Source organism: Phalaenopsis equestris, unplaced genomic scaffold, assembly GCF_001263595.1.
Source record: "Phalaenopsis equestris unplaced genomic scaffold, ASM126359v1 Scaffold000511, whole genome shotgun sequence".
Classification (NCBI taxonomy): domain Eukaryota; kingdom Viridiplantae; phylum Streptophyta; class Magnoliopsida; order Asparagales; family Orchidaceae; genus Phalaenopsis; species Phalaenopsis equestris.
The window spans coordinates 1,510,417-1,526,192 of record NW_018164951.1 but is presented as its reverse complement, the minus strand read 5'-3'; the positions used below and the strand labels follow the sequence as shown (position 1 = coordinate 1,526,192).

General features: G+C 33.5%; 2 protein-coding genes across 2 annotated transcripts in view; both read right to left on the bottom strand.

Moving 5' to 3' along the window:
* The window catches only part of LOC110028376, a 20,619-nt gene extending 14,044 nt beyond the window's left edge, over positions 1-6,575 (bottom strand). Inside the window, exons 1-3 of the mRNA XM_020730207.1 lie at positions 6,290-6,575; positions 5,320-5,433; positions 93-173 (exon numbers count right to left, since the gene is read on the bottom strand). Coding sequence (XP_020585866.1) covers positions 93-173; positions 5,320-5,433; positions 6,290-6,535 — 441 coding nt within the window. The 5' untranslated portion in view covers positions 6,536-6,575. The remainder of the gene's footprint in view (positions 1-92; positions 174-5,319; positions 5,434-6,289) is intronic.
* An 8,896-nt stretch (positions 6,576-15,471) lies between these two features.
* Positions 15,472-15,776, bottom strand: part of LOC110028403 — a 2,733-nt gene continuing 2,428 nt past the window's right edge. The window contains exon 4 of the mRNA XM_020730235.1: positions 15,472-15,773. Coding sequence (XP_020585894.1) covers positions 15,472-15,773 — 302 coding nt within the window. The remainder of the gene's footprint in view (positions 15,774-15,776) is intronic.

The window sequence follows — 15,776 nt, the reverse complement described above, 5'->3', positions numbered from 1 at the left end:
GAGTAGTATGTATGCGAATCTTTCATTTTTCTATTCAGAACCGTGCATGGGGTCTTTGTCCAGGTAATGCATACAGATAAACCAGTACATACCGCAGTAGTAGCATCACTTGAACATTTCAACAAAGCATGTGGGGCCAAAATTTTCAATTCATTTCGATACCTTGCAGCATCCTGAAATTTTTTTTCAGCAAACAAAAGTTTAGGCAAGTAAACATTACATACTTCTTCCCAGGGAAAATGACTCAAAAAGTAACTTGTAATAATAAATGTAGAAATGTTCTGATACTCCCCAAGTATAAATTCATTCATTACAAGTTTCATGACGCAAGTTTTATCCACAAACATGAAGCCGATGAATAGCAGAGTTCAGCAATTCTGGGAAACTTCATGAAAGTAAGAAGCAATCAATCATTGAATATATTTATGTTGTCTATGCATTCGACGCTATTTTTTTTCAAGCTTTTGTACCCTTCGCTTGCACTAGGGGTGTAAACGAACCAAACATGAGCAAACAGAGCTCCTGTTTGTGTTTGATTCGTTTGAAATTAAATCTGTTCGAAATAGGCTTGTGTTCAAATGTGTTTGTGAAATGGGTGCTCGTGTTCGGTTCACTTTTCTTGAATTTAATTTGAATTGTTTGAATTGCTCGTGTTCGGTTTGAAATGAGCTAAGAAAATTTAAAAAATAATAAATTTAATTATTTATTAAAAAATTATAAAAAAAGTGAAGATTAGTTTCAGATAATTTTGAATTAAAAATTCTTTTTTATAATAATTTAATAAATTCTATATTTTAAATTTTCCTTATAAAATTTTATTAAAAATTTTATAATTATATTAATTTTTAATTATTTATTTATTTCAAACCAAAACGAACCGAACGCAAACGAACAGCTTCTTATTCGTGTTCGGTTCGTTTACAATTCGAACTAAAAAATCTTGTACGTGTTTGGATTGATTGTTTAACGAACAAATCGAACGCGAATTACTTATTGAACCGGACACAAGCAATTCACGAATGATGAGCCTTTTTTACAGCCTTAGCTTGCACTTTCGAGTACCATAAAACACTCCTTAAAAAATAAGCAAAGAGATTTAATAATGTACGTGTTTGGATTGATTGTTTAACGAACGAATCGAACGCGAATTACTTATTGAACCGAACACGAGCAATTCACGAATGATGAGCCTTTTTGACAGCCTTAGCTTGCACTTTCGAGTACCATAAACACTCCTTAAAAAATAAGCAAAGAGATTTAATACAAAAAAAGGGTTAAAATGGTTCCTAGATCACTTGCATGGGGCCATTTTAACACCAAACTATAAATGTGTTCAATTAAATCTATTGAGTCCTCAAATATGACCCAAAATACCCCCTTTATTATATTATATTGGATCAAATCTAAGGAGTCAAACAGCTATTTTAGATCAAATTTGAGCCAAATGATTAAATTGATACATTATACAACCTGGAACTAAAAGAAAGCCTCATAAATAGTCTAGAAACTATTTATTATTTCTCTATCATAGAATTTTTTTCTATATAACATTAATCATTGGAGTCGAATTTTTTTCACTACAGATATGATCAATAGCTAGAAAAGAGAATTATGTGATGTTTGTGGATCCACTCATATGAAAAATATTGTTGAGCCTGTGTTTACCCTATATTAATTTTGATAATGACAAATGCCCTTTACATATGTGGAATAATCATGCGCTTCAAGCTGAAAAAAAGCCAAAATGATGAATTATATTATTTAAAACAAAAATAAATGCTAAACAAGTCCAAAATTGCTGTCTAAAGTGTTCATCATTTATATTCCTTTTTCACACTAAAATGCAAGTACAATTACATTGCCAAGCTTATCATGCTTAAGTCATTTCATGTAGCTTATAGAGCTGCATTCATAGATTGCTTGGAAATTCATAGAACATGGTTTGAAATAATTAAAAATGCTAAGCAAAGGCACAAATCATATATGGGTAGAAATTGATTTGGACAGCATTTGGTACATGAAACATGCTTTGTGGTATTAACCTAGATATGTATGACACTTGTGTAGTATGAGGCAGGCTCGAGCTAAAACAAAGCAGATGATGATTTTTTAGCACGACATCAGATGAAGTCAATTTCAACTCACATGTACTCCGTCATTTGTCTAGCATACTTAAACATAAGTGTTTGTGATATTACAAGAGTAAAAAAATACAAAAAATGAATCCAAAATCATGTCCTCGAAAAATATGCATGTCTTTAAACAAACATCTATGTGCTTTAACTAGCATATTAAACGCTTAATCATAAGGTCCGAGAGTACCATGCGGGCTTACTTAAAATATATTTCAAAATATGTCGCACCAAAAAAATATACATACTAATAGATTAAGAGCATGCATGTGCTCCATCATTTTATCTTAAGTGCTTAAACTTAAGCTTTTGAGAATAATGTGTGGGCTAAGGATGGATTCATATTAAAATTAAAGCTGTCTTGAAAAACATGTAATTATCTTAAAATATTATAAAATATCTTCTTTAAAATCAAGTTAAAAAATTATTAAGTAATGCACACTCTCAAGTAAGCCGTCTTTTCTATAAGGCTGAGTGTTAAGTCTCAAATTGTCCAGTTCATTTCTCCTCCTCAGAAGAATTGGAGTTGATAAGACAAAACTTCCAATAAGTTAGTATGATCTTCCACTTGATAAAGGCTGGAGTGACAATACCAAGCCCTACTAAAATAGTCTGATTCTCCTAAAAAAAACAAAGTTAATGGACTAGATATTTTTAATGATATTTAAGAAATAATTTTTCATTAAATGACAAATATAAGTACTTTAAATGTTCTTTAATGAACACTCCGAGAATGGCCATATTGATTATGAATCTTAATTAGACGTGCCTATATTTTTAAATTATACTCAAAAGATTATTTGAATAAACTCAATTGATTCAAGTTATCAGCTTGATCCTTTATAAATAAAAAATTATCTAAATCCTAATAATGGCCATTTTAATTGTGCACCTCAACCAAATGAGTCTATTTTTTTTAAATTAAGCTTCAAAAGAAATTAACACAATCCTCTATAAGCAAAATAGAGTCGAAAAAATTCAAATCTATTGAAAACTTCTCAATGATGGTCACGTTAAAAATGAAACACAATAGGAAGGGTCGATTCATGATTCATAAAATTAAAATTAAAATTATCTAAAAAATGTTTAAATAAATCTAATTCTAAATTTTAAAGCAAAAAACTTATCCACCACTCATAATCGTTTGTCAAGAATGATAATTCCAAGATTAACCTGAACTTATAAGAAGTGAATGTTATATTAAGTATACTACTATATTCACACTCAAAAAGATATGTCTTAGTAAAGACGTATGAGTTTTCTGTCATTATGGTTTGGCCATTTGACTTCATAAATGAAGCAATTACAACAATAGCCTTCTAACCGATGCTCTGGCCAAACAAACTTCATTATATTATAGTTTATATGTTCCTTAATGACTTTTTGTTCCTTTGGGTTGTCAATCATAGGGTATATCTGAAAGAACATAAAACCCTTTGTAAACTAAGGTCGGCTTTGAGTTATCCTCTTCGACAAACATCATCCCTGACTCATAAGGCTCCCTTAGACAAAATAACTAAAGACTGTTAACAAAGATCCTTCAGTCAGATCGAGTCGACTACCTTCTCTAATTAAGTAGAGTAATGTACAAGATAACCCAGAACGATAAAACCATAGAAACTTGATCGATATCATTCATCTCATCATCCGCACATAAGCTCATCATAATAAATTTCATAGTAAAAAAATTAACTTATTGTTATTATATGTTGAGTGATCAGTGCCATAATGCTTAGCTTTAATTGAAAGTGTTTTATTTATCAGGTAAAGCAATTAACCATTAAGTCTTGTGCCTACAAAAAATCTCAAACCTTAAATCTTAAAAATCCTCACAAATTGAGGGTAAAACCTATAGGTGGTGTCTTATATTCTATCTCATCTATCTTCTAAATATTTAACCTAGAACCTCAACGTAAAACTCTCTCCATCATTTTCTAGAGAGACGGGTTGCAAATTTCGAAGCCCGTAGTCAATTTTTGTTCTAGTGAGTGTAGTTTTGAGTAAAGAAAAAATATAATTGTCCTTGAGCCTAGAAAAAGGTCAAGTGCCCAATTAAGGAGGACATTTCTTTTGTGCATGCTAAGAAGCATCTTTTTATAACTTTTTTGATATAGTAATGAAATATGCCACTTTTCAAGGAAAAAGGCTGAAGTTTCCTCTATAAATTTGAGAGAAGAGTGAAGCTTATAATATCATTGGCCAGAAGAGTTTATGAAGGTGTTTGGTTAAATTCTCAACTTGGGAGTGGACATGGACTAAAAGAACTTAACCCCTATAAATCCTTGTCTTTTGTGTGGTTTGAAGTGCTTATTTTAAGTTTATGCTCTCAAAATCTCATGGAATTTGGTTAAATTCTCAACTTGGGAGTGGACATAAACTAAAAGAACTTAACCCTATAAATCCTTGTCTTTTGTGTGGTTTGAAGTGCTTATTTTAAGTTTATGCTCTCAAAATCTCATGTTTTCCATGCCTACTCCACACCAATCTAAGGAATGAATAATATTTCTTTTATAAAAATTTTAATAAAAGAGTTTCTTATCCAACTCGCACTCCCCTTCCTTTAAATGTGCGCTTATTTCCAACAAATCATATCCGACTGGGTTATGCTTTAACTCCCGATAGTGATTATAGAGGGTAAATTTATTGGACATATGCCTGCTTATCCCTCACTTCACACCTGTACCATTGTGGAGGCTAAGGGCGGCCATATAACATATGAATGGCTTACGTGTTTTATCTATGTGTAACGTAGAAAACTTTGTTAGCATATTTTCTATCATCTTGAGCTCTAGGAGAGTCAGTTATGAGGGAAGTAGTTGGTTATATGTTGTGTTGCCCTTACCCACCGATGTGCATGTACCATCACAGAGTCCCTCACACGAGCCAATAGCACATATAGATGTAGGGTTTTGTGCTTCACCTAAAGGACCTAAGTTGTGCCTTTCCTAAGAGATCAAGCTTTTAAGAGGGTTGGTGGTGCAAGTACTCTAGAAGTTTAACAAAATTTACTTTAGAAGCTACATTTATATACTTCCAACTTAACAATATGGTGCAAGTTAAAATATTAAAAAATTGTGCATTCTAATTACAATATGCTTAAAATGTTCTCAGATTGGATTCACCAAAACTTCAGAATTCAGTATTAACAATAGAAAAGAGACTAACAAGGAAAAAAAACAATAAGTACCTCAAAGCGTTCTTCTTGAATAGCCTTCTTTAATAATCCCTTGAGGCGCAATACTGGTTCCTCCTCCTCAAAAGATTTTAAGGAATCCCGTATCCTTGCAGCCTCTTTATAATCCTTAAAAAAACAAATCATACAGATAAGATTACATAGAGAGAAAGATACCAATTACTTCAAAATATTCCTTTCTAACAATAGTGCCCAACAAGATTAACCAAGATTCATTCGAAAAAAAAGATAAAGCAGGTATATATTAGTCGAAAAATTATTTCATTCACCTAAGAGCAATCATCTGGTTAAATTTAGTGAAAATAAAAGACAATCCAGACACTAACGAAAACTTCATAATAGAAACTTAATTAACACACTGGATCAAAACAAAGAAAGGTAAACATTTGTGTGTAATCCAAACTCAACATATAAAATTATTGGCAAGATATGAACAAATGAAGAAAGTCTACACAGCTTTTCATGAGATAATTCTTCACCCTGGTCTCATTGGTTTGATATAGAAGCACATGATTTAAAAAATCTTCGTTGGGGTTGAGTAGGCTTGGATGGATCCCAGCAAGGTGCATAGACACTTCAGTAGAAACCACTTATTACTCAAACTATCAAATACGACATCATTATGGTTTATACGCTACACTAAGCGTAAAAATTGAAGAAATCAGTACAAATTGTTGTCAACATATCGACTTGACCCATTAGATATCGACTTGACCCTGCAAGGAAATAATTAGTTCCAACATACTTGCCATAAAGAATGCTTCACCTTCAAAAAGAATGATTTGTTTATGACAGATTTGTTTCACCTTAAAAGTATATTTTGATGCACATCAACAAAATCCATCAAATAAAGTAACATAAGAGGATTTAGGATGAAAAGCTCAGAAATTAGGCTTTGTGTTAAATGAGAGAAGAACTCCCGAACTAACTTGGCATCACTGAATGATGTAACGAGAAAATCTACCTCGGATTTGGCCGCCACGGCCAACTGCTTCTTGAGGAGAGCATAGTTCTGGCTCTTAGAAAGGAAAGAGGCGATCGGAGAAGAGAGCATCTTCTCATTCTCCGAACCATCTCTCTCGGAGGAAGAAGAATTGGAGACAGATAGAATCACAAAAGAAGGCTTCGTGCTTTCTCTGTGGCTCGCCCACGCTGTAGAGATCGTTGCAGGCTTCAAAGAGACCAGCTTAACACCTAAAGAGTGCATCATTCTGCCCTTATGTTTCCTCCACTTACACAGTTACAGTAGATGAGATGAAGCCAAAAGCAAAAAGCGAAAAAATTAAAGTTGAAATAATCTAATATTTTATATTTTGGATCTTCTAAAAAACCATAATTGGGACCAAAATTAGGGCAATTACTTACATAATGCTCGAAAATTTATTATTTACAAATTTAATATTTTTTCATGTAAATTTTAAATTCTCACTCAAATTTGGAGCAGCTGCAATTTATCCAACTTATGCTAATAAACAGTTTATCCTGATAATCTGTTGATTAATCTATATTTTTCATTTTATATTTTTTTTTAATTTAAAAATTAAGCTTTTATAGTCCTCCATAAGAATTATTTATACCCAGGACATTATTTTGGCACTTTTATAAATTATAGGATTAAAACAACCCGGGGGACTGTTTTGGCACATTACTTTTTATAAATAATCATATATATATATATATATATATCCCAAAATTTGGATTATTTATTGTAGTTATCATACAAAGCTATTGAAATAAAACAAAATATTAAAGAGATTCCCCTTTTTTTCACGACTTATGTGGTATTGAAATTTAATGTTAAAAGTAAAAAGAAAAATTAACTTAATCTATTATGGTAAATTTTTTTATAAGATTAATCTCAAAATTATTAAATTGATTTTAAGATGCATGCAATCAATTTTCAAATGAATCAAATTGGGTTGCATAGGAGCTTGTTTATCATTTGTGATACTTGAGGAGTGATCATGGAGAGTAAGACAGATTACTTCGGCAGTTGGTGCAGGATAATTGGTAGATCGACAAGCAAGGGAGTAGTTCACATCGATAGATTACTTCAACAACTGATTTGAGATAGCTGACAGATGGGTAGATGAGGACAGTATATCACCTTAGTAGATTACTTCTGCAGCTGGTATGGGACAACCGGCAGATCGAGAGGCTAGGTTTATAGCTCACTTCGGTAGATTACTCCAACAACAAGTATGAAACAACTATCAGATTGGCAGGTGAGGTTATAGATTATCTCAACGAGTTACTCCGACTGTTAGTGCTCAATGGTATTAGCGCTTTGGTGAAGATGGGCCCTCTAGGCCCAAGAGGCTCATTTCAGTAAGCAACAGCCCAAGAAAGTTGCTAATGAGTATGCAATATTCAAGCATAGTTCACTTAAAATTATAACTATTTAAATTTTGTTTGGGCTTTAGTATTAGCTCATTAAATTTCAAAAATGGGCAATGATGCTATTTTTTTCCCTTAATTTTTGGGAATTATATTCTAGAATTAATCAAACCTAATATCAATGATCTAGAGCACTCGTTTCATAAACAACATTAAAAAGTCCAAACAAATAGAACGGTATAAAAAAAAAAATGAGAAAAAAAATACAACTTTATCATAAAACATTCCATTTAAATGTGGAAAGTCACACTCGCAGTAAGTAACATAAAGTCTTTAGTTGTAAAAAAAATGCTTAAATGCGACTTACGCGCATTTGGTGTAAAAAATGTGAAATGTCCGTCAAGTGTGTGAGATAAGATCCACATATTGTTGGAATAACAAATACATGGATTCATAGATAGAAAATATCATGGTAAACTTATCTAAATTTGACATAAAAATGTTACTTCTCAGCCTTTTCCTTATTCAAAAAGCTAATAAGAGAAGTGACCCCAAACTTTATGATGTAATCTACACCATCATTTCACCATCTCATGCATTAGAGATGTCATCTAACACCACATGAAAACCATCTATTAGTGGTTGAATTACTCATTGATTTTTTTCAATTGATAATCTAGCGGCCAAATTTGCACCTCATTAATTTACCTATTGAATAACACTTTAAACCACAGCTGCAAAGCTTAATGTCTGAAATTTCAACCTCATTTAAGTGGTTGCTATTTTTTTTTTATTTGAAAGTAGTTGGACAACGACTAAAATTGCAGTCACATAATGTAGCGGTTCAAAGTTATGTTGCTAATCAGATGCTAGTCGTTAGTAAAACCTAGCCCACACTGTGAACCACTCATTTTTCTATCTTCACTCTTTCATTTTCTTTGGTTCTTTCTTGCTCTCCGCAACACCCTAGCCTTCGATGAATGCTCCAGCTACACTTCGACTCCAGTGATCCTTCAACTTTGGTGACTTGAATCCAGAGTAAACCGCAAAACCAAGTTTTAGGAAACTAACTCGATTTATTCCGACTTCATTTTTTATTTCTCGTGTTTTTTTTGTTATGTGAGTTCTTTTCTTTAGGAATGCAACTCAGCTCTTAGATTTACATACATACCACTTCTTCTTCTTCTTCTTCTTCTTTTTTTGGCATTTAGGATTGGAAGCTTGCATGACTTTTCCCATCATTTTATTGGACACTTGGCTTTGTAGCCATATGAAAACATGTTATTGTGTATGCAAATTACTGTATCATCACACAGCAAGGCCCTAATTATATGCAGGTTATGTAGTGATGTGCATTTTTTTTTATTTTTTTTAGTTGTGAGAAGTATGTAGTTAAATATTTATGCTCATTTATATGTCCAAACATATTAGAGACATATATAATCCATTCTATAGAATTTTATGGATGGGAAGTATGGTTTAAGATTAGTAAGCATTTATTATAATGAGATTTTAGGTATCTAAAGCTCATGCCTCCAAATATCTATCCTTTAATTTTTATGCTCTAAAATACATGTGTTAGAGACATACATAGACCCTATTTATGGAACTCAATGCATTAATTGGAGATATGGGTTTACAACAAAAGCTATATATGTCTTAAGTATGATTCTATGTATGAGGCATATACTTATGACTTTGTCATGTGAATTTTTCACATTTGAAATTCAAATTGTTTTGGTTTCATTCCTATGTTTTGGCATGTCATTATGTCAATTTTCCACCAAGAGTATTGTACATATGACTTGGCATGCTTGCACATTCATCATATTTTAGAGCTCATGGCATCCTAGATTAGGGGTGCAAACGAGTCTAGTCGCTCGAGCCACCCTCAGCTTGAGCTTGAGCTTGAGCTTGATTAATTTTATCGAGTTTGAGCTCGAGCTGGAACTAAAGTCTATGATTTTGAGCCGGCTTATTTAATATAAAAGAGAAAAAAATAATATTAATTTAAGGAAGTGATATAATAAAATGACAAATAGTTATAAGAGAAATAATAATAAATCACTTAATATAAATTACAAAATACTATTTTTAAACATTTTTATCACTATTAAAAATAAAATCTTAAAATTTAATATATTTAGTATATTTTTTACTAATAATTTTTAAACAAGCTGGTTCACGAGCTAACGAGTCTAGTTTGTGCTAGTTTGAGCTTTGCTTGGTAGCTCCTCGATGTACTAATGACTGCATGTTGTATTATCCAACGGATGGAGAAGCTTGAAAATATTTTAATCGTACTTTCCTTGAATTTGTAGCAATCCCGCAATAATATACTTGGCTTATGTGTAGATGATTTTACGTTATACAGTCAGACCATCTCGTCCTACTCATACTAACTGGTGATAGGTACACATTATAATTTATCGTCATAAATGTGCATAACTAAGCCTTTCGTGCTTCTCACATTGATTATACCTGGTCCATAAAGCCCGAAGGGAAGAATTGATTTATATTTACATTTTTTTATAGATAAGCTCAAATTATTAAGCGAAACATGTCTTGTCAATTGTAATATTGCCTCAAAGAAAAATTTTAAATGAAATCTACCTTAATGTGAACAATACACAATTTTCATGCATATGAAATATTATCGAGATGGAGCACTGCGGAAAAGTTAGCTTTCCCATACTATAATTCCATTTGCTTTAAAATATGGTAGAAGCAATGTCTGATTCAAATGTCATCAAATATTTTTGTGTTGATCATCCATTCAGAAGAAATGAAAATGTATTTTTAAAAAAGTAAAGTTAAGAAATCATTGAGGATGCATATTAACTTGTAGGTATTGGACTTAGCAGTAAAAATATTATATTGACGTGATTATTTTAATTTTAATTATGTGACCAGATTATTTATTAGCTCCTTAAATATTGTGAACAAGAACATATCGGTAAGAAAAATAAAGAAAAGTTCGCAACAAGATTCAAATTATGTGTAAGCTCAAATAACTCAAAAATTTGTAGTAGGTAAGATGATTGGACAAATTACATAAGAATGTTAACTTTTGTAATATGTTCATAATCAGAGCAATCGAGTTATGAATTAAGTCATGATAGATTTTGTTTGGGGGTCTAATCTCAACATAATTAAGTGACCTATATTTGATGTAAATGAGTACAGATTTTACACAAATTTTTGGTCTAAAGGAATGAAGACATATAATTATGTTGTATGTGTTAAAAGAAAAACTCATTCTAATAATGAGAATACCTATTATGAGATTCTGCAAGAAGTTGTGTAGTTACAGTTTTCGAGCTTTATTGAACGCCGTGTATTTATGTTTAATTATGACTAGTTTGAACCTATTTCTAATCGAGGAATAAGAATAATAGAATCATATGACATAATTGAAGTTAAAATGAATAGAAGAAGATATGATAAGTTTGATTCATTCATTTTAACAAGTCAAACATGTCAGGTATATTATCTTAGATATCCCAGTAAAGCAAAGACAAACTTGACTGGGCAATGGTCATCAACACTAGGTTTAGAGCGAAATTGATATCCAGACTATCACAACAGAAGCAGGATATGCCAAATTTATGTATTCCTCTTACTATTATTAAGGAAGGGGAAACCTTAGTGAATGTTACTAGTGCAACAAAGAAGTTAGTCATGATGTGGATGAGTTTGATGATGACACAAAGGAGGGAATTATAAGTTCAACCTCTACTCACTCATCCGATGTATCAGAATAAAACGGGTACATGTATGCCTTATCTTTTATATTATCCATTTTGGTTTTTGTTATTTTACTTATGTTGTTTCATTGCACATTAGTACTTATTTAAGTTTCTATTTTTACTTATATTAATTTTTTGTTTTACTTTAGTAGTTTCTTGCTTTAGCTCAGCTGTTTCCAACTTTAGCATGACTTTGTTTACTGCTATAGTTCAATTATGTTCTGCTTTAGTTTAGTAGCTTCTTTTTTTAGATTAGTAGTATCATGCTTTAGTTCAGATGTCACCTACTTTTAAGTTTTATTATTTCATACATCAAAATAATTCCAATCATGTTACTTGTTCTTGCTATAGCCGGATTTAGGTGGTAGTGAGAACCGGAGTCCTTGTAGATCAGTTATCTCCAATTTGTACTGAAGGAAGAAGCATGATGCTTCACGGTCATTCATTGACACGAGCACCACTGTGATGGTTTTGACTTCAACTACCATAACAATGCCCTTCATGCTCATTGCTCCACCTCCCGTACACATGTTTGCAGATACCTACCACACTCCTGCAGCTCCCACCACACTGCCACCTCCGTCCTTCTTCGAGGCAGTGCCTTCCACTTCTGTCAAGCATACCACAGACACCTCAAAATGGATGTACATCGAGTCTCTTGAAGATTCATAAGTAAAATTAATTTTAGTAATCAAAATTAAGTTTTCATTATATTATTTATGTAAAATTGCTTTTTTATTTAGCTTTTATCGGTCTAAGCAGCCCATCCACATGATCACAAAGATCATTAAGATTAAGTACAATGCCTCCTACCTATCATGGCTAAAGATCCCGATAAAGGTACAGGATATGTACTTAAAGGAGTTCAAGGTAAATTAAATAATTTTTAATTACATTTATAAACTCAATTTTTTTAATAACTAACATTATTTGAATATGCTTTGCAGAAGGACTTGTGATGGGATGCCCAGTATCATCAGCATATTCGGAAGAACTTTGAAAATGAGGCCAATACCACCTAAATAATTTGTTCACTGTTATCCAGAAGAAATGAGAGAGAACTATTTTGATAGGCAAGGATGCCTTAGCTGAGCTGACCAAGTATGGTCCTCTCCTACGTATGTTAGGAAAAGGAAGGCATGCACTAGAACTAGGCAACGAAATGTAGGGCATAGGTGTCTTCTTACACATCGGTGGCTCGATTCTTCATGTCGAGCATATGTAGGAGGAGGTAGCTGGTAATATTTATTCTTCGTGGTGAATTGATTTGTATAGATATTTCTTTCCTAACATTTTCATATGTTAACAGAGGTTGGAGTTAGGCCGATAGCCTACCATTGCTAAGTCGTGAGCACGTACACATCAGCATCAAACAAACAAAAATGATGGGTAGATAACAGATCTCTCCATGTTCACATAAGTTTAAAAATATTTAATTTATTTATGTAATTTATCTAAAATCATATCTCAATACTAATTTTCCTTCATAATTTAATTTTGTAGGATAATTATGAGCATTGAAAGAGTCTTGAAGTCAGAGCCCACCATGTGCTAATGGCTCTAGTAGTCATTTTGACCATTTTAACTTTGAGATATGGAAGAAAGCTTTTGAAAGATAGAAGAAGCGGAGGATCTACGTCTCATAGCACAAAAATTTGTATATAAGGTACATCATTCCAGTTTCAGCTAGAGATCATCAATTATTTATGACAAGGCGTGCGATTACATTGATCCAGGAGTTATGTGGCAGCTATGTTACTATACATCAGCTAGAGTCCAGGGTGAAGGAGATTGAGGGAGTAAAGGATAATAGGTCAAGAGGCTCGAGACAACTATGTCTGACACGTGATCGTGGCAAGTGACTAATGATCTAGGTGGATGAGGAGGAACAAAAAGGTTAGTTTTTTCTTCTTTTTTTTTCATGTGTACGTAGAACTATTTCATTTATGTTGTGAAAATTGTTTTGCTTTATGATTATTGGATGATATGTTGACATTTATTATATTTTCTATATTTTCATTCATTTTTGTTGCCTATAATAAATCATATTGCAATGTGATGAGATATTATGAATATGATTCTTAGTTTTTTTTTTCAATTTATCGACTAATATACGAGTCTCTAAATTAGCAAAGATTCATATTGTAATCAGTCGATTCCTCAGCCGCTAATTTTGTTGCTGAAAAAGGCTCTCAATATTATGTTATAAGGTTAACGGCTGACTTCTTCAACTGAAATAATTTTGGTGAATGAATATCAGTCCCTACTCAGCCATTAAAGTTTAGCAATTAATAAAACAGTCGCAAACCTGTAGGGGCTGAATTATTCAGCAACTTCGGCTTTTGCAACTGAGATTTTATTGACAGATAAACATCAATTGCAAATCAGTCATTAATCTAAATTATAGACTGTAAATCACTAATTATTGGCTGATTTTTCAGTCGGTAATCATTGACTTTTCCATAGTGTAAGTATCAATAATATTTGTCATTTACTTTACTTTTTAGCAACATTTAAGTTATGAATTTTATATACATGATGTGAGCTTTTATATCCCATAAATTTATCACATGAGCTAAAGCAAAAGTTTCTCCTATAAGTTAACTGTCTGCACCTCCCTCTTCTCACTCCGCATGTGCCTGTCATCTTAGTCCTTCCCTTCGAATCACTTTCAACACATCAATTTTCCCACCATATTACTTCAGTCTCCTTGCCTGAGGGGCTATTTGTTAACTGATTTAAGTATGATTTAACTTAAATCTTATGATATATATAAAAAAAAAGATAATTTTAAATCTAGGATTTAATAAATCTAGTTCATTCTTAATTTTGACTTAGTTCTTGGATTTACTAAATCCTAACAGATTAATAGGATTTACTAAATCTGCTAAAGTCGTTATCATATAGCTACAAAGCCTTCATCCCTGATCTCGTCCCTCTTGTGGGAAAAATCCAATGGCCCAAATCTGATATAGCCCATATATGAATATATTGAAGGAATGGATAAATTTTTTGAAGTGCTAAAATCTATCTTTGCTCTTCCACCCTAACGTGAGAGCAATTTGAAATTGAATGACTGCTTTTCTAAGCTATCTTCAACATGTTATTTACATATTATAGGTTAGTGTTGTGGGAAAAACACTTTCTTTCCTCAATCTTGGCAAGAGAACAAACCACAAATTACAACAAAGAAGATGCAAACACAGGAATACAAGCAAACAAGAGGATTTACGTGGTTCGGTCATTTGGACCTACATCCACGAAAGGGAATCAACCAAATCCACTAAGATAATAGAGAAGAATTACAAGGCTTCTACACCATTGAGGAATAAGCTCCAGATCTCTCTCTCGACTCACCTCGACCCAAGATCTCACTGAGCTCCCATCTTACCACGATCTCTCTCTCGAATAACCTCGACCTTAGATCCCCAAGATTCTCCCCTCAATCCTTGAAGCCTCTCCCTTTCTTCTCTACTTCCTCCTAATTCTCACTCCTTGGTTCCTTTCCCCTCAACCCTCCCCTACAAGCCACCCCTTCTATTTATAATAGAAGGGGCCTCCCCTAGTAGACCGGGTCTATCTAGCCTAATTATTGAGATTCATTACAACAATTCTCCCCTTGAATCTCAATTACAAAGCTCCATGGTAAAGATTCATTCCACTCGGTCCCGACGGGCCCTCAGCCCTTGCTTGAGTTTGTTAAGTCCAAACACCCTGGACGAATTCCTGTAGTGCTTCATTTCCAAAAATCTGGAGTTGTCGTATTCTTCTCTGCAGCACTGCCGAAGCCTTCCTCTAGGATGTCGCAAAACTCCTTTGCGTGAGCGAACTCCTGCTCCGCCTGTTCTGCGTCACGAACAGAACCGCGCGCGTTCTTCCTCCAAACGGAATTGCACGCGCTTTCTTCCTCAGGGAACCACACGCCTTCTTCCTCACTGCCTCGCGAAACCTGGCTGCCTCTCTCTCTTCATGCATATCCGCTAACTCTTAGGATAGAAGGCATTGATCAGAAGATCCTTTTTGATTCATTTAACACAGTTAAGAGACGTCATTATCATGTTCAGGTGGAGCGCTTAGGCTTCTTTGAATGGGGCCAACTCCTGTCGCGTGGTTTCGAAGCAGGTCCTTTCTTCCTCACGACCCCACGCCCAACTCCATGTGCTCCTCTGCTCGCCGCCCAGCTGCTCCTGCCGAAGGCTGCACTCCCTGCCAAATAAACTGCCGAAAGCTTTTTTTTTTTCTGCTCTCCTTCCGTGCCTTCCCTTTCCCCCGACCACGTGTTTCTGGCGAACAAACGGGTGCGCTTCCTAGCGCGATCCTGAGAAGGTCCCGCCTCCCTGCTGCTCTGCGACAGCTTCTGGCCTT